Source organism: Bombus pyrosoma, linkage group LG13 (assembly GCF_014825855.1).
Source record: "Bombus pyrosoma isolate SC7728 linkage group LG13, ASM1482585v1, whole genome shotgun sequence".
NCBI classification, from domain to species: Eukaryota; Metazoa; Arthropoda; class Insecta; order Hymenoptera; family Apidae; genus Bombus; species Bombus pyrosoma.
In genome coordinates this window covers 2,982,624-3,002,837 of record NC_057782.1, presented here as the reverse complement: position 1 = coordinate 3,002,837, position 20,214 = coordinate 2,982,624, and the positions used below count along the sequence as shown (strand labels likewise).

At 33.5% G+C, this 20,214-nt stretch overlaps 1 protein-coding gene and 1 long non-coding RNA gene across 2 annotated transcripts in view; one reads left to right on the top strand and one right to left on the bottom strand.

Annotated features, from left to right (window-relative positions):
• LOC122574509 overlaps positions 1-20,214 on the bottom strand; it is a 308,890-nt gene that overhangs the window by 164,074 nt on the left and 124,602 nt on the right. The window contains exon 2 of the mRNA XM_043742206.1: positions 1,789-5,649. Within this exon, the coding sequence (XP_043598141.1) occupies positions 1,789-5,617 (3,829 nt within the window). The 5' untranslated portion in view covers positions 5,618-5,649. The remainder of the gene's footprint in view (positions 1-1,788; positions 5,650-20,214) is intronic.
• Positions 1-20,214, top strand: part of LOC122574512 — a 281,783-nt gene that overhangs the window by 158,011 nt on the left and 103,558 nt on the right. The window lies entirely within an intron of this gene.

The following is a 20,214-nucleotide window of genomic DNA, read 5'->3' as shown; positions in this document are numbered from 1 at the left end:
ACCATACCATGGGTATAGTCACATTTGATGGAAAATATTAATATGGAAATACTGCTAGCCTCGAAAGATCAATTGAGATTGATTATATTATTTGGTTTTTTACTGCTTTCGTATTGATAAAAAATGCGTCAAGCAGTTTCCCCAATTGTAATAAATTAAAAAACGAGTATCGGTTACGGAAGAAAGAATAGGCAGCTTGTCTTAATTGCTTTTTATCCTTCTTTCAATACCACAAGATTGTTCATATTGACTTTGATATTTATTTAACACTTCATCCTTCCGGTTCATGGCCATTGTTATTTATCATTTCCGAAACAATGGATTCCAAAGTAGCAACGTTACATAATTTTGAATACAATTACGTACAACCTGCATTTGCATATTTGCATTTTTCTTTCTTGTTTTCGATATCAGAAAGCAATTGAAGACCAAAGCTGAAAATCGTAATGTCACATTGTAAAATTTAGTATGTTAACAACCAGTTCCACCTTAAAGCTATTTTTGCATCTGATTTTGGGATTAAGTGTGTGTCTTTGTTCCCTTCATAAACATTTAAAAAATATTGATAACATTAGTTGCGCAGAGTAATTAACCAAACTAATATTATTCGTTCTTTACAGCATACTGTGAATTTGTTACTAATTTTCAAAAGAATGATATCTTATAGAAGTAAAGGAATCTAGCAGATTATTCCTTTTTTATACTGTTCCATGGTTTTCTTCAGCCATTAAGTGACATGAAAGTTAGAACATGTCATATTTCTCCCGTGTGGTTTCCAATGGCACTCAACAAAATTTAGATTAAACGGTGATTTTATTCAATTCTTGGTAGTCCTTCGTCAGGTTTTCTACTACCAATTTCGACGAAACTTTTCGTATTTGCGAAGTGAATGAGATTAAATGGGATGCAAGCTTCTTCTCTTCTTTCTCATGGAAAGTTGAGCCAGAAAGACGAATCTGCCATACGATGTTTCTCCCTTTTAACGCTCTCTTGCGAAGTATTGCTAAAGATATGGAAAAAGTTTCTCGAGAAGTAATTTGTAGGCACTTCTATTTATTACTCGACGAGATAACATTTTCAGGGTCGTTTAGAAGCAGACAAGTTCTGAGCGATGTTTCAGCTGTATATCTCAGAAATAATATTTTTTTTTCCTATTCACATAGAACCGATATCCAAACTCGTAGTTTAATGTAATATTTCTCTTGGTGATTACGAAGATCATCAAAGTTACATATAATTCCGTATTTATAATTAAAATTATTAATACATTTTTTCCAAAAGATTTTCCCGAACTTAAAGTTCCTTCGATTCTTACAAATTCCATGACACGAAATTAGTCGAATCTATCTTTCGAAATATTTCGACATTTTCATATATAATTGACCTGCTCATTTATCGATTGCTAAACAAATTTTTATCTATCTACAAATGAAAAGTGTTAAACCATAAAAATATCTTTTTCTAATATCTAATTCACCTAATAACGTTTTATGAAGAATTTATTGATCGAACATGTTTTGGAAATTTTTATAAAGAATCTATTTCAATGCACTTTCAATGCACCTTACATACAGATAATTTAACCAATATCTCCTAATGGAATTGTATTTATAAACGACACTCGCCTAATGGCTCGATGACGTTGATGTAATCAATCGAATCGAATAAACACTTCGAATCTCTAATAAGCTCCATCCGTCAATCACGCTATTAATTACTAATGGTACCGAGTATAAATTAATCACCAGTCCTCAATCAGTAAACAAATAAACACGTGCATGTACGTACCTTTGATGAAATCTACAGCCATTTCCAAACCATATGTATCCTTGTCGCAATCGTCGAGAATATGTGCACCAATCTTGACACCGGGCACGATTTCACGATCGTTGAGCGTGTCTAAGGTATACAACATAGCCTCGAGTGCTTGGACACCACCCTGTGGCATCACTGGGCCGCAAGTGTAGTAGTCCTCTCTCTCGTGCACCATCATCAAACCACCCAACACTAAATCACCTTCTACCACAGCGCTGTGTTTAACTGGCCACGGAGGCTCCTCCGATTGCAGTTTGTGCGAGGAATTATCCATATTACGTAAAGGCACATCTTCCATCGTCACACGAGAGTCTTCGTCATTCGGTTCCAATGACGTGACGATCGTATCGAAACTCAATAACTGATCCTCGTCGTTACTTAACGAAATGGTCGACGTTTCGATGTCCATTTGCATTTGATCGATTTCAGTCGATGAAAGCATTACGTTGTTTGTAGTAAGAAAATAATCCTTTGTAGTTTGATCCATTAAGGTTAGTACGATGGACGAATTCCTCGGGACAAATTCCAATGAATCGTTCAACGTAACTTGCGAAGCGGCAGTTGTATCGTTACCAGCTTCTGGCAGCGTGGGATCGATGTTTAGGGTCAGAACGTTGTTTTGACCAACCCCATCTTTATTCAGTATCAACGTGGAAGTTTCGCCAATTACCGTACCCTCGGTCTCCATAGTGAAATCACGTCTAAGCTTCATGGAGGTTCCAATTTTCGACGATCTGGACTTTCGTTCTTTTGAAAAACGATCGTTGATAAGAATCGTGCTCAAGGTGGTAGAATCTTCTGACACTCGATCTTCAGGATTGTCCACGGTTTTTTTGCCCCTTTCGACAGGATTAACGTCTTTCGTAGTATCATCAGCCAACTCGTCGGCTCCTCTGTCATTTTTCAAGGAAGATCTTATGGTCGGTTCATTAGCCTTAATTTCGTCGGTGTTCGTCGGAGTATTTTGATCCAGCAGCTCTATAGGTCTCGAGTCAACAGATTTGTCTTTTCTGAGAACGATTAAGGAACCATTAAGCCGTCGTTGGTTGCTTTTCCCTTCGTCGTGCCCGATTGATCTCGATTCTTGGCTGTCTGATACAGAGACCGCTTTATCATTGATTTTACTACTTTTTGAGACCACTTTATCATTGCTTCTACTACTGGCTTTTTCTTCTTCCTTAAAAGTAACGGTTTTAGATACATTTTGTAGTTGAAATGGTATCAAAGACAGCTTCGACTCGGTTTGTTTCTCATTATTTACAAGCAATTGATCAGGCAGTGTATTTACGTTGAAATTCTCGACCATTTTTCTTCCGTGTTGCATCGTTGACGAGTTACTGAATGGATCGTTAGCGTTCCTTCCGGTAACCTGGAAGAGGCCATTGCTCTTGGAGACAAAGCTTCCTTCGGCTAGACTGTTCATATCGTGCCTTAGATGCGTGGAATTCCTTTGAGCCGTAACCGAGCCGCGTGGTGAATTCACGAATACGTTCTCAGACTCCTTTGTCACGCTACTTAGCGTAGACCTTTCTTCCTCGCCTGTCTGAATAGCGCCTTCCTGGCTCTCGTCAATCTCCGCCCACGACGCGTCTAATTCCATTCCACCAATTAGATCGTTGTTCGTATTCGGACTCATTAACACAGATTCGTTGTTTGAATTTCGAGAGTCCGTGTTTAATCGCGAATTAATTGTGCTAGGTGCTGTTGATGACAATTTTTGGTTATTTAGCGATTTCTTCAATTTTATTTTGTCAATCGAGTTTTCACTTGTGTCTTGGATTGTGGAGGAAGATCCGTTACTTGACTTTAATGTATTCGTCTTTGAATAATTTCTATTTGGAATATACGATTTTACTAATGTTCTGTTTATTGAATCTGGATTCGTATCGTAGTTTATTGAATCAGACTTATTGGTTAATTTGAAGATACTTGTCATTAAGCGTAAATAATTACTTTTTGATATATTTGCGTCTTCTAACGTTGCTTGGTTAATTAAATCTAGGTGTGAATAATTTTCCACATTTGATTCTTCTAATTTCGTTCTGTTAACTGAAACCGGATTTATATCGTCGCCCTTCAAGCTGGATTCGTTACTCGATGTTAAAATATTTGTCACTAAATTTGAATAATTCCCACTCGATGCACTGGATTCTTCCAATTTCGTTCTGTTAATTGAATCTGTACTGAAATTATGTCTTTTCGAATGTGATTCATTCCTCAACTCTAAAGTAACTGAGTATACTTTCGTATCATTTCCATTCAATTCTTCTAACTTGTGTTGCCTTTGATCGATCAAATTTTCTGTGAAATTATCTTGAACCAAATCATACTTCAATTCTTCCACGATATTTCCCTCTTGGTTGTCTATCTCATCCTCCAAAAAACTCTTTATTGTTCCATGGAAAGTGACATTCTCCAAAGTTTCGTCTTTAGGTAATGAATCGGAAGTATCACCGGCTAGAACGAAATTCCTCTTCTCTCGAATCGAAGAAGAATAGGTGCCTTTGTCTCCTAGGTCGTCGTGTCCTATCGTTGATCTCTGTTTCGGTGAGATTCCATTAAATTCGCGTGTATTCTCCGCGTGACGGCGCGCAGCCATTGATTTATGAGACGCTGAATGGTGCCGGAAACCCTCGGCTCTCGAAGAATGATGGTTACCGCGTCCTGTCTTGAATATGTCATTTCGTGGATCGCTATTCGAAAGCTTGAAATCACGCGGGGCATACCACGGCCCGAGATTTATGTTTCGACTCGGTTTCTTTTTCAGATACCGGACCGATCGTCCAAATCTCTTCTTACCATTCTCGCGTCTGCCTTTCGATCTTCTTGCAGTAATCAATTTAGTCGCTTTCAAATTCCCATTTAACCTTCTATTGAGAGAAACAGAGAACACAGAGTAGCCAGTTAAAAATCGTTTCTTAATGACTTTCTGTCTATGATCTTGTCTCTTTGCATCATTGAAAGAATTAGTCTCCCCTAGACTAATGTTTGGTATAGTTTGCAGGGCATTCGCTTTTTCAGATCTTTTTCTTTGATGAGAATTCCTCGTTGAACGTTCTCGTTTTTTAACGCCTGTGATCTGCCCTTCGGAAGTCGTCAACGAGTCGTCATCGTGTGAAATCGCCCTGACGTGACCGTAATACGGATATCCTTTGTCCAGCAGCACGCTTCCTCTTCGAATCGCCTCCGTTGTCGTTTTATGTTCCCGCGTCTTAGACGGTTCAGGCAGTCTCACGCGGTTGATCCGCCTGGATATGTTCTTTATCGCGCCGCGAGGTATCCAGGAGGATAAACGCGGTTGTTCGGGAATTTCCAAGCTGAGACTGTTCGATCCTTCGGCAACTTGTTCGCTAGACTCGCTTGCTCGAACGTTACGAGATCGTTCGTTGGGATCGACGAGTTTGGATTGGCGACGATCGTCATGGATCGACCGATCGTTATTGAAGTTTTCGCCAGGCAGATTTATATTGCTGAGCTTCGTAGCTCGCCGTGTTATTGCTTTCGTCTCGCCTTTCGACAAGATAGTATTTTTCTTATTGATGTGCAAATGAGATTGTAGTGGTGTTGTTGTCGAGGTCGATGATTTTGATGAAATTGCAACTGATGAAGGATTTAAGTAGTTTTGCGAGTCTAAAGATGGTTCGTTGGAGTTGTAAGTTCTGTAAGTGGTTTTGCTGTGGTTAACCGGCAGCTCGGCGTTACCATAATCGAGCGGATAACGTTCACCCGCTAAGCTGTTACGTATAATCGACAGCAATAGTGAAACGGCCAGAACGGCCAACCAACCGTTGTTCCGCCGCATCACCTGCCTTCCGTGACGAACATATCCTGGTCCTGAAAGCAAACGTAGCATAGTAAGTTTGGATATATTGTGGATTATTTATTGACTTGATGTGGACGTAAATTGAACTATATAGGTTTAGTCTGGTAGAAGAATTAGTTTACTCAAAGAAATGGAAGTAGAGATTGAAAAGAATAAAACTTTCTTCAGTTCTGTCTTTAAATTGTATTATTAATAATAATTGAAGATTGACGAGAATAAACTTGTTTTGATTTCAGTCTTTGAAGTTTACTATTAACAATTGCAAATTGAAAAGAATAAAGTTTGTTCGATTTCATTATTTCAGTTCCACTATTAATGAATAAAGATTAGGAAAAATACAAGCTCCTTCGTTTCAATTTCTGAATTCCATTTTCAAGAATTAAACTGCAGATATTCGAGTATTTATGACAAAGTCGTACAAATTTGAAGAATGTACATAATAAAATATTAATAAATATATAAAATATTCATAGTATGACATTCATTTCGAAATTTAGTGGATGGAACAAGTTTCTGTTAAACCTAGATACGATTATTGTTTTTCGAAAAGAATAATTAAGTTAATAATTTATACATTTTTGAACTACAATATACCCTTCAGAATGGATAGCTATTTTTTGAAACCACCATTAGAAGAATTTCATTCACGCATTCGATTTAAATGTCAAACGAAAAGGACATAATATTATTTTGAAACGTGTCATAAAATTAAATTTTACTTCTTTAGTTACGTTGACGAAAATATAGATTTCCATGAACATCCCCATTGTAATAATAAATAATATATAATAAATAATAAAGGTCATAAGCCATTATCGAAATCATTGACACTCAGTTTTACTAGTAGATCATAACAGGTCAATGGAGGTTATATAATCAAGATCACGTGAGAACCATCGTTAAACCATCGAAATCGTGTGATAGATCCGAATCTACTTTCGTGGAATTTTTAATTAACTATCTGCTATTACGATCGTTATCGGAGTTATTAATCACGACGTATCATCGAGCTGAATATTCGAGCAAATATTGATCATTTTCGAAATTTCGGAATGTAGCCGCATTACTAGGACTCTTGCCATTAAATCCGCATTGTTGGGACGGATACTAAACCCTAACCATTGACCAGTTAGGTTTGGAATATTGCCATTAGATTTCTTGCATCTGCCAGTGTTACGTTATATCTAGCTATATCCAACTTTGATTGATTGGCACGACTCCAAACACCATTTTGTATTTTTATAGTTTTATTTTCCTTTTTTTGGCGGATGGGGGGGATAAATGCATTTACACTGATTGATATTTAATTTGTTTAGCAAAGTTATAGCAAAAACTTCATAGACAATTTATGAACCAAATTCATTGTGTAATATTTTGGATAGGATTAGGACGTAACAACATTGTCAACCTGATGTACGTACGATTAATCAATACTAGTTTTCAAAGCAACTTTCGAAACACAATCTCTCGAAACGACACATTATCGTTTCAGTGCCGCGCAATAATTCCCAAACTACTGTTTCATAAAATTATCCTTTGTATATTTTACTATCATATTTTACTATCATAGTATAGGATTATAGGTAGGATAGTTGGGATAGATTATTGCAATTCAAGCAACCCATACATTAATTTAACAATACTCATTCCTTTCGCAATTTCATCGTCCATTTCTCGGTTCTCATTTCTCTCATCGCCTGGTTCTCATAGCATAGTCTTTTCAATAACATCAAATAAATTCCACGAATCTGATCAACTTATTTTCCGGAATATGCTTCTGCTTAATTCACGGGAATCGTATCTAACAAAGATATTTTTTTTCCTTCTCGTCGCGACGACCGTCGTCTTGAACACAAATCGTGACTGGAACTTCCAAACACGCATCCTGACTTAATGCGTTCGTAACTAAATGCTCATTGGAACGATTGGTATTGGAAGGTTTCACCAGTATCTTTATCGGCGAAAGGGATTGCACGATTGATAGGATTGAATCCTACGGAATGAAGCTCATTTCGGTTCGCCTTTGGGAATAGGCACGTCGGAAGTCTGTTACTGGATAAATTGATAGAATCAAAAGATTTCGTGGGAATGAAAAAGTATCAGAAGAACCGAATACCTCTCGTTGCTCGGTTATTGGAAGATAAACGTGACGTGATATAATTTACTCCCAAGAGCTGATTAACTCGATTCTTTCAAGAAAATACTTTCTACGTTAATTAAAGTTTCTTGTGGTTTGATGTGACTTGGTTGGAAAGTGGTTTAATCCATTAAGCGGTGAATAGTGTTTCTTAAGTCATTATGCATAAATGTGTAAGAGTTGGCTAAACGTTATATTGGTGGAAAATGTTAATTACGTAACTCAGTAATATTATAGTTATGGAATATTATTACACAAGTCAGAAATACCAAAAGAAATTTCTGTAGTTGGAGAAAGATTGTATATTCTTAAGAATTTTATAAACTATGTCAAACTCCATAAAGTTGTAGAATTTGGATGAGAAAAGAAACGGCGGAGGAAGAGATATTAAGCAAATGTTTGAAATTCTTTTATAATCATAATATTAAAAATACACTATATGGCGCAACTTCTACGATTTGGAATAAGATTTATTTTCTTCTAAAGAACTGCATTTCCTTCAAACTCTGTAAAATTCCAGGATCTGAATGAAAAAAGAAATAGAGGAGAAAGGTATTCTTTTTCATAGACACAATATTAGGAAATATAATTCAATAATATAAATTGACTAAAAGAAAGCTGCATATAAAATTTTACGTTAAGACAACACTGAATCTTAGTGGATTAAATTCTTTTTAACAATTTAAACAATAGATTACTATTAACTATACATTTTTTATACTTTAGACCGGTTCACTGAAAGAAGCAAGAAAAGTATAATACAGCTACCAAATATTATCAAAGAAGAATGATATTGCTTGAAAGCTTGACATATTGAACTAGGTGTCGAAAACAATGCGTCCATCAAGAAACATTAAAAAACCCATTTCTTACATTTTTTGCAAACCCAAGCATTGGATTAAAATAATTGAATCTGTCGAATGGGAATACGAAGGAAATTTTCCATCACATATTCAGACGAAAAAAACATACGCGTCTCTAGGGACAGAGGCGGACAATTCTTATTGTGTACGACAGTGTTACCATAAAAAAAGCAATAGATATTCGACACATAATCTTTCTGAGTTCTTTTGTTAATCTACCTTCAACAATAATCAGATAATGGAGCATGATTATTCTGTGATATTCATATTTATTTATCGTCCAAGATTATCAGACACCTCCTTATTTCTTTTTAGGATTAAAATTAAAAATGTTAGGTTGAATAATAATTTCGTTCACTTCTCACTAATGTCCATATTTCAAAGAAGATTATAAAAATTATTTAAAAAATGGAAAAATATCGTATTCTAATTGTTTCATAAAAGGTATAAATTCGTAGAGAAATGGAGAATAAGACACTTCTTAATAGTAACATTTAATAATTTGCTATTAATTTTCTATATATAAATAGATTTTATATGAAGATGACGATACTTGATACGCTGTTTTAAGAAAACGCGAAAGAACCTATTACTCAATCTAATAGTTAAAATAATTAAATAAAAATAAATCGAATCGCAAGTTTATTTCTTAAAATCGCATAACTAGGCGTATAGTAAAATATTACGACAGGATCAAATTGATATTTGAAAGTATGCAATAATAGAAGTGTTGTCTTTAATCGTCAAACCTTGCAGAATTATTTTGATAAATCGCAAGATCCTTATCTGCAGATTCTTTCGTTTCTAAATTATAATTTGGATTAAAAAGATTCTTCTAAACTTTTAAATTATTTATTTAAATAACATATGTATGCACTAATATATACAGTTAATAATAAAATATACCACTGCTGTGTCTTTTAATAATGTCATTTAAATTCACAGTCTGCTCACACCATAAAAGGTAGTAACTATTGCATGTAGTTATTAACTAATCGTTAATTTATTCGATTTGATCAAATTCAAGGTACTGTCAGCTACTACAAATCAATTTCACAGTATTTCACAGTATGTGTCAGTTCCTCGATAAGACAGAACAGATTGATAACAGAATGCACGTGTTTCGCTCTTGGTGCTCTCTGTTTGCAAATGACTTTAGACAGTTGGCTAGCACTATAAATGAAACGATACTTATGAGTATGTTTCTAATTAAAGTACTACAGCAAATGTTGATTAACACTCCGTCGAAGCAATTTGACGCTTTAATCCCGCCGGGAACGTGGATTGGACTGAGCTAAATATCCCGTGCAGACCAGGAATCGTGTTATCTTGATTAATGAAGATGTCGATGAACAAGTGTCATGAGATTAATGAAGAATTGTATAAATGTAGAATCACAATGAATTTTTACTTCTTATGTTAATTCTAGTTAGCTATCGGAGATGAATGCAACTTCCATCTAATTATTTTTAGAAAGAATCTTTTTATCTAAACTAACTTTTTGAAAAAGCTGATAGCATTCTAATTCTTGTAAGTTTCGAGATTATGGAACGTTTAAACTATTGGTATAAAATGCTTGAGTTTATATATTTTTGACAATCAACAAATTTGCTACTTTTTAAAAAATAGTCTGGATATTTGTTAATATTTTCCTCGGATCTTTCTTTTTCCTCTCTATTTTAATAAAAGATTTTTCTGAAATTTAGAAACATATATATATACATACATATCTCTTATTGAAATATTTTTAATAAACATGATCTATATCTTCATTGATGTTACATACTGAAACACGAAGCTTCTTACTCACTACGATTAATTTCTAACTATAATTCTTCTTTCTACAATTAATAAAATAATTTTTTAGAATAGTGTAAGATTTGCTGTAAAAAAGAAACTCTGTCTCTTTTATCGAAATTAGTTCACAGTCACCATAAAACCAATTCAAGTGAATTATTTGAAAAAATTGTCCACAATTGTGGTTGCAGCTGAAATGGTTAGTCTATTTAGGCAACAAAAACTCCCACGTGATGCTTTGTAGAAGCATACGATCGCTAGGATACATTTAGAACACAAATGGCGTTTTCTTTTGATGAAGCATATTGGCATGGAACGTATAGATACTGTGTTTTATTCTCTGCTGATGGCACATTCGATGTTCAATCAGATCCCTATGTTCTTTTCAAAGAATTTCAGTTGTCGAACGCGTTCTGTCGTCGATAATTGGCCATCGATTGAACTCTATACGAACTTCATCCGAGTTATTTTTAGAGCGCTATTGTCAAAAGTATCGTGAAAAAGAAGGACGTACGACATACAGAATTCCCTGCTATTAGATGCATATATCATCAAATATTGTATTATGTATTTACGGTAGTTTCTCGTCCTAATTGCCTGTAATTCAAATTGCTGACGTCTAGGCCGTCTTCGAGAACACGTGCTGTTGTAACTTGCTCAATTCCAAATCCAGATAATCACGCCCGCCTGATCATACATATGTACGTATGTATATGCGTGAAACAGATGGTCTCGACAGTCGATTTTCTTGTGTTCCAATTAAGGGATTTTGCACCATGTCTTTATAAAACTTTTTATGTTTATTCTTATAATATATAATGTTTTATATCGCCGCATCTTTATTAAGAATTAAATCGACACTTTATTAAGAATTTTTATTCGGCTTTACATAGCTTGTTTAGTTGAGTACTTATAAAAGAATTGTCTAATGATAATAATCTATTAAAATTCATATAAAGTGTTTTATTTCTTGTATGTTTATATTGAAACATTTTGTAATACTTTTCTTTACGATCACCTGAGTATCTGAGAGAGCTTTAGTAGAATTTAAGTGAAGAATTTCTTCCAGACATATTTAATTCAAAACATGAAGTAAGATTCATAAAGCGCTTTGTTTTCCCTGTGTTTCTATCAAGAAATTCTATACAGTATTTTTATTAAAATTAATTAAGTTTAACGCTATTTAAGTGTTTTATTAATTACGTGGAACAACGTTTAGAATTTTACGTTTTACATTTTCATAAATAATTACTTTTTCACTTGAACATCCATAAAATGTTAATTAACAACAGTAATCCACAATTTCATTAATTTTTCTACACTCTCACTATTCTATCGGTCTACTAGCAATCAATGTAAAAAGGTTTATCTTGTTTGAACACAGTGATTTTTTTTTATTCCAGCATCTACGATATTCTACAAAAATTCTTTTCATCAAGAACAGTTATTCGGCCATTTATTTTTCACATTGTTTCTAACGAAAATGCGGCAACACTTCCAATTTGTATGGAAATGCGAAAAACGAAAAAACTATTCTTCAATAACAATTCCATGGCACAATTTCGAATGTGGTTGTGTTTATTCCTCCGATAGGAGAAAAGAAAAACTCGTAGAATAGAGTTCCATAGCGACGCAGCATCCTGTGCGTTTCAGAAGAGAATCAAGTAAGGAACAAAAGAAATCCTTAATGCCATGTGAACGCGGGAATAAATGAAGGGCGAGCAAATGAATCGCTGGAAAATAATTGGAAGCAAAAGCCTCTGCTCCTATATTGCGAAACGGAGGATTCTTAACAATTTTTTTAAAAAAAGACAATCATCGTTCATGCATTATGATGTAGAAAAAATACGATTAATTGCAAGAATTTAATCGTAATTCCTTTATTCGAATCTTTGATCAAATGGGGAGATTGTTCTGTTCCACAAAACCAGTTTACTTAATACTTTAATTTTTATTTGACCTATAAATGAATAAAATTCCATTTCTCCGTGAAAAAGTTTATTTTTGCTCCAATGTGTTACTATTTTATTACTTTCGACGCAAATTGCTTTTATATTTTTATCTCAAAGCTATTCCGGTGAAAAATTGAAAAATCGTGTAAATAAATTCTTTCCACTTAGAAATAATCTCCTAAGAAATTTGGTATTTTTTAAACATTAACTTGATCTATCCCTTTAAAGAACTTAAAGAAACTGATCTATATCGAAAAGTTCGTGTAATTAAATTTAAACGAACTGGATCCAATCCGACATTGCAATTACTTTAATCGAAAATTACTTATATAAATAACTAAAAGTATCTCGAGCCATTTAATTTCCTCTTACATGTTTTTCATTTTAGACCACTTCAAAGATCTCCGCTTAATCGTGTACAGTTTGTATTCTCAAGAGAAAAATTTATTGAGTTCCTATTTCGTAATTGCTGCTCAGTTGATGAACATTTGCCAATCGAACGATTTTTCCGTTCGATAGATTTATAACAGCTTGACGGGAATCTTTTTGTTTTACGAACGATTTCGCGGACTGAGCTTGAGGCTGACTTAAATCTCCCAGACAGACAGCGAGAATGGGCTTTTAATCTCTTCTCAACGAGCGATCTGTACTTACTCTTACAAAGCAAACGAGGTATCGTTAACGTTCCATCCTTTTCGATCGAATCTCTTAAATCGAGAACTCGTTTCAACTCGAAGAAAGGAGAAAAAGTAAAACGGAGGAAGAAGAACGTGGATCTTGAATCGTGCACTGGTCGCCTGGAAGTTTTACTACCTCAGTTCTCTGATCTGGTACAAGAGAATTCTATCACTACCAAGGAATACTGACAAGGATATATTACAGCAGTTTTAATTGGAAGTTGACGGGCAAATTCTTCAAAGTTTTTATAAACACAGTGTGGATAATTTACAAGTAATGGTTTGTTAAATATTTTAATAACGAATGGTGGTAAATACAGCGATTATTAGATTATGGGTGTGTATGTAATTTAATGACAAAATACAAACAATATAAAAAATACGTAAAAGAATAGATAAATAATAATAATAAAAAAAATCGTTGCCTTCGTTGCTTTTCAAAATAGTCAACTTGCAACAACTCACAGATCTCTGTGCAAATCATGGTTCCAGGAAGTTTTATACGCTTCAGTGTTCAACATCTTCATAATTCACGCGACTGCGACTAAAAATGGGTGTCGTAAAAAATAGGGCTTAATGACTTTCGCCATTTTCGCAGGTGCACGCACAGGTATGCCACGAGAGTATTATGTAGAAAAGTTGAAAGGCGCAAATACTTCTCATGCCTCAGCAAATTTTTTGCTTGAAATTTTCTCAGACATTCTGGAGATTTTGCAATCAACTCGAAGCACAAGCAAATAATAAAACCGCTTATATTGCGTTTTCAGACGATTATTAGAAAAAATTCCTGTAAACGTATCAACGAACTTATAATTTAAAAAGTTCTTGACGATGTGTCACTCATGAGAGAAAATTGTGAAATTGCATCTAAAGTTGTTAAAACTTGTCCGAGAAATGCCAAATAAAAATTCTTTAATCCATTTCTACAACCTGCAATTTCCTTCATAAGTTTTTATTAAAAACTTTATCTACAACAAGCATTAAAATCCTATACGTAGAGTTAGTTTAGAAACAAAAAGGACGCCTCTAAAAAGTGGAATCACTAATGCGATTTTATTATACTTTGACTACTTCTAGTTCGAGCCACTGAATCTTTCCTTCGTCATTCGTTTTATACGACGATTTACAACCCACGCAACATACATAGTGTTCCGCACTTTACTGTATAAACTTTGCCAGTATGCTCTGTGAATAAAAATAAAACTAAAATGGCATGTAGCAAAAAGTTGAATGAATGCTTCATTAGAAAGTTATCATAAAAATATGAAAACCAAATCTGTATATGTAAGTTTTATTTTATCTGTACTTACGCGTGCATTTCGAAGTGTCGCCCATCTTTATGAATGTAAAGTTATCGGCGTTATATTGAATTTACTGTAGACCGAATTTTACGATGACTTTGCCTAATTTCTTTGCGTGTAAGTATAGTAGAATCATGCTCAAAAACAGCAAATAAATAAGCCGTTTAATGCAAAAGTGGTGTAAATCAAATTTTTGTCTATTTGGCTTAACACCACATCTTGAAAACGCGACCTTTATTCTGTTTACTGCAGAAGTGGTGTAAGTGGTGTTAATATCTTCATTAGTTTTCGATGGATAGTAGAATAAGTGAGAATCGCCAATTCAACTCGCTGCAAAATTTTTACTTTATTCCTCATTATCCAGTAATAAATTCCTTTTTACTTGTAGCATTTTTTCATTAAGCGGCTCTTATGTACTTTATACCAACACGTACCGTGAACATTATGTATCTTGGCTTATCCTGTATTAAAACTAAGAGGAAGAGGTTCGGCGTACCTATATATTTGTCGCCTTTCATATTTTAGTTATAACATGAATAATGAAGTACTAATCGACTTTTTGCTACCTGACATTTTAGTCCTATTTTTACCCATAGAATACACGGGAGAAGTTTGTACAGTAAAATATAGGACACCCTGTTTATTTCTCACAAGATCGTCACTGTATATTTTATAGCCATCCAAACTTTGCATTCCTTTTCCACATTTCTTGATCCTTTTGAGAGGTCTCAGTCCCCAAAGAAGGAATTCAAATTATCAGATCGACTAAGGGAAAAAAAATTATTGGTCAGTGCACGTTTCAGTCGTCCATCAAAGTTCAACCCTCGGTGGATGGACCGAGTTTCCTTGTCCTTCTAATAATTCTTTTCTTATACGAAAGATTGTGGTGATCGTTTTCCTTCGGCTGAATCAGTCTGCGGACTTACTTTTTTTCGCTTAATTCCACGTATTCGTACTTTCCCTAGGGGGAGTAAAGCATAAAAAGGAAAGCAACCGTGATATGTACATATGTGACGTACATACATTAACACGGTCGTTCGTGAAACGAAAATGTCACGTCGTCGCGTTAAAGTATTCAGAATGTTTTCATCGCGTCAATTTTGCTGAAAAATGGAAGGGAAAAGAGGTTTTATTCCCTTCGTAGAATTATCCAAGAAAAAACTTGATCTTCTCCAGAAATACAGGCTTATAATGATGGATAACATCAAATTTTATTCCGCGAATTTTGCTTTGTAGATAAAAATTCTTTTGAGTTACCTATACATATATTAAGTTACGAGTTATCTTTTTTATGTAGCCGCGGGAAATTTCAGTTTTTGTAGGTGAGAAGTGGGAATTTTTTGCGCCGTTTGTGCGCTATTAGAATCCAGATCCCTTTATTTGAATTCTAAATTCAAATAAAGACATTGTCGCGATCTAATCTGTTGTGATTAATTTGTTACGATCCAAGTAGCAATCTAATGCGTAAAAGCAATAGAATCGTGATATTATTTGATAATAACGAATCGAAAAATTCGAGAACTTTCAATTTTATGGTTTGAAAATTTGTCAGTTTAAATATTTGACACAAATATTAATTTTGAGGAGTTGAAGCAGTATAATTATAGTTATGCAGGTCCTACATATGTTTCAAATGTAATCATAGTACGCAAAAACGTATGTGATTATTCCAAATTCATTTGGGTATTTCTAGGATTAGCTCCTTAATATCTGCATTGATGCAAAGCTTTTGGCATATCTAGTTTTGATTAGTTAGATCGTATATTAATGGATTGATATAATGTAACTGCAATATATATATATATATATATATATTGCAGTTACATATATATAAATATATATATATATATATATATATATATATATATATAAACTGTAACCCTAAACCGAACCCTAACCGACATAAACCGAAAGCAGTGAATAGCAGTTTTTGAAACCTTCTATAATTCCGTAATCATATTCAAGGGCATTTCTTTATTTTATTATTTTCATTTTTTTTCAGTATTTTACATGTTTCATTGTTTCTCATTGTACTCTGAGCGAAGCACAGAAAATTCTGCTTATAGAAGACTAAATAAAAATTGTCAAATTTAATCTTTGGTTTAAAAGCTTTAATGTACATTTTGAATTTATGTGAAAATCAGTTTAAAAAAATGAAGTATTAATCATTATAGCACATTATTCGAAATTACAATTAATCAATCGAAATCATTGTTATAAAGTACATTTTAACTGAGAAATAAATTGTCGAAGATGTTAGTTTCGTTGCTTTTGGTCATCGTTACTCTGGTCGATTCGACACATTTTTGGGGCAAATAAATTCATGAGACGTAATTAATTACGGTATATGTATACCACCATATCTCTGTATTCTGTAAATTAACCGGAAATGTCCATGAATTTAGCGGCCTGATACGATGATACTTATTCAGTACAAACAACGTGGAATTTTTCCAAATCACGAAATCGTCAATTTAATTATTTAGCGGACAAACAACAGTTTATGTGAACGTTGTATTGTAGCTACGTCACTTGTAGCTTCCATTATGACGATTTGTGACTTCCGTTAAATGAATTAAAAGGATGCTATAATTTACCAAAGCGTGCATGTGCATATATCATTCCGCGCGAAATATTTCCTGAAATTTATTACAAAATTTGGCTCTTTATTCAATTTATTACATTTTCAGATTTCTCTAACTCTAAATTCACAGCAAAAACATTTAGTACAGATTTGTTGGTTTTACTGTATTCAATAAGATTAATAAAAATTAAATATTTTTTCATTATATAGCTTTATTATATAGTTATATTTATTATATAGTTTTATATTTGAATTCTTCTAATTAAAAATCATCAAATGCATTTCTAATGCTATTCTTAATTGAACCTATGTTATATTTATATAAACATTTAAAAGCATTTACGGGAAATTAGAAGATGCAAAAATGTATAGAATGTGCATAGTTTACGGAAATATATAAAATATGCAAAGTAAAGTATTTTATGGGTCTTATTTCTTTAACTATGTTCACAGATATACAAATTAGCACAAAGATATATGTATATTTCTAACTAGTAAATCAATAAACTTACAAAAAGTATAACTGTTGTCATTTGTCACCTGAAACGTTTAAAATTTCTCTCACATCGCGTTGTAGCAATAAAAAAAAAAAAAACAATCATGGTACCTCTTAATATGCTACAACGCTTTCTGGCCGTTTTTTCTTCGTTTATTCATTAAGCATTTCTTATCTTTGAATTTAACAGTGATAAAGTATATTTGTATGTTAATTACAAGGATGTAGGAGTGTTATTTGATGATTCACTGGAGCATGAACTTTATTGAGAGTTCGTGGGCCTTTCATCCATTCGACAGTCGCATACGCTCTGTTTGCGTTTGCTAAAAGATATCTGATCGAGGCGTGGGTAAAATTTGAATCTGAGTGCTCGATAGGAGCCGATATGAAAGGGATTCTGGTTTCGATTAATACTCGTAACGGGATTGCGGCTTTTATCAATGACCAAATGACGATGGTCGATTTACGACTGTGTAGTGTTCTCGGAACACGTGTTTTCAACCGTACTGGTTTTGCTTACCAAGAGGAAATCGATCGAGATTGTACTCTCGAATTCTAATGAAATTACATGCATCTGTTGGTCAAGCTGATAGTAGAATTTGATAGACGTCGATGAATAGAGATTGATAGACGTAGAATCTGATAGTTGTATGCTAGTTGCGAAAACGATTTGATGAATTTTAGTTAGAAACTGTAAATTTTCAAGGAGAAAAGAAATATAATATTTTCATATTCGAGGAGGAAATATAAGAACACGAATACTCGCTTTTCCCATTTCTTTGTAGTACAGTGTTTTTAATAAATTAATTCTAGACTTAGTTAGCCACCATATGAAATAAGGAGAATGTAGAGCACTAAAAATATCTTTACTTCTTACATTTCTTTAAAAGAATTGGTGATCTTCGAAAGTCATTAGAAATTCGATTGATATGAATTTGAAAAAACATTTCAACAAGTATATGTAGAAAAATGTTTGCCTTTTAACATTTTGATAGTCGTGTGATTTTTAGAAATTTAGTACACACGATCTTTCATCACACAAGATGTTTTAACTACATTAAGGAATAATAAAATTAAGAATTTAGAAACTTGAGAAAATTTATGACATAGTTTAAAAGATTAAAGATACAAAGAGCAGGTTACAGAAAAAACAAAGTGTACAGTTCGAGAGATTTAGGAGAGGTTTAGGAGATCGATGTAACCAGCGTCACGCAAACATGCAATAAAGAAAGCCGAGAACCGCTGTCTGTTCGAAATCTGGACAAAATAAATTTCTACTGAACGCTTTTTGGTAACTTTCCTTCACTTCTTTTACAAGAATACGAAGTATCATTTTGCATTAAAAATATTTTTTTACGATCCTCCAACATAGAGGTTGCCAATAAAGTTTTCACCATAATTCTCAAACAAAAACTATCACAAGATTTTGTAGGTACGACGACATATTTCCCTTGAAATTTATTCGGTAGAAGTTGGTAAAAAGCTATTCCGAGCTTGAAGCTCAGTAAAAGCCTCGAATAGAAATTTATATCGATAGTTTATCGTTTTTCTGTGAATCAAATGCTTTGTAGGTGAAAAATTGAAATGTTTTTAATTGAGGAATAAAGTTTCACTTTCACTCAGCGAAGAAATCAAGCTTCTCCTTTCAGTGTTTTATAATTAATAATTATAATTAATTTTAACGATTGTATCTATGACAAAAAAATTTCAAGATATTTTCAAATGTCTTTATTTCTTGTACTAAAAAATAAATTTCTAGCTTATTAGTTAAAATGGTCCCAAATTTTGAAATATGAATATCTAGTATTTTATAAATATCTTACATCAATAATTTAGTCATGAGAACCCGAGCATTTTCGAATATTTTTAATCACAAAATATCTTACGAAACTTCAGTGGAGCTGAAGAATTTCTGAATAGTTTTATTTTGTCAGAGAAATTCCCAAAGCGTAGTTTTCATCATGAAATATTTGGCAGAACTACCAGGATGATGAAAGAATAATTCACGATTTAATTTTCAGTTTACTCATGAAGATTATTACAATATTTCTTGAGAATGTTGGTTCTTGAGAACTTTGATCAGTCTCTTAGAGAAAACCAATAAAAATAAAAGAATAACGCGTTGGATTTTAACACCGGTGCGCTTTGTTCCATTTGAGGAAGGAAATTGCTTTAGAAATTTCCTTACTCCATTTCCCAGACGGAATCACGATGTCGTTCGAATCTTATTTCCCCGAACACTCAATCTGTATTCCGAGTATACGTTTCGTCGATGGGAGATCATATTCTTAACTTAAGTTTTCATAAATTCGCACACCAAACGGAATGGCAAAGCCATAGATTTAAATGATGCATGCCAGGTGTATCCAATAGTATCATGCGAAAGCATCTAATGCCAGATGCTTCGAATTTATTTTAGAGCTGTTCTTCCAGCTTCGAATTTATCTTCGAGCAGTTCCTTCTGCTTCGAATCACTGCATTTCCTTCTGGTAAATTACACTTTCACTTTTAAAGCTACGCTCCATTTATATTCAGAATTGGCTCTCTTACGAACTCTTATTGGAGAATTGTTTTACAAATAACTTTTATGTCGATTATCTTTAACAAGAATTCATTGCTGAAAATTATATTATATTATAATTCGTATTTGAATCTAGCTATACAAGATTATATGACAAATTATAGTTTTATGAGCATGAAGAAGTGGCTGATTCTAAGAAAAATACATAAAAAATATACAATTCCTCTAAAAGATATTTCTTAATCCTA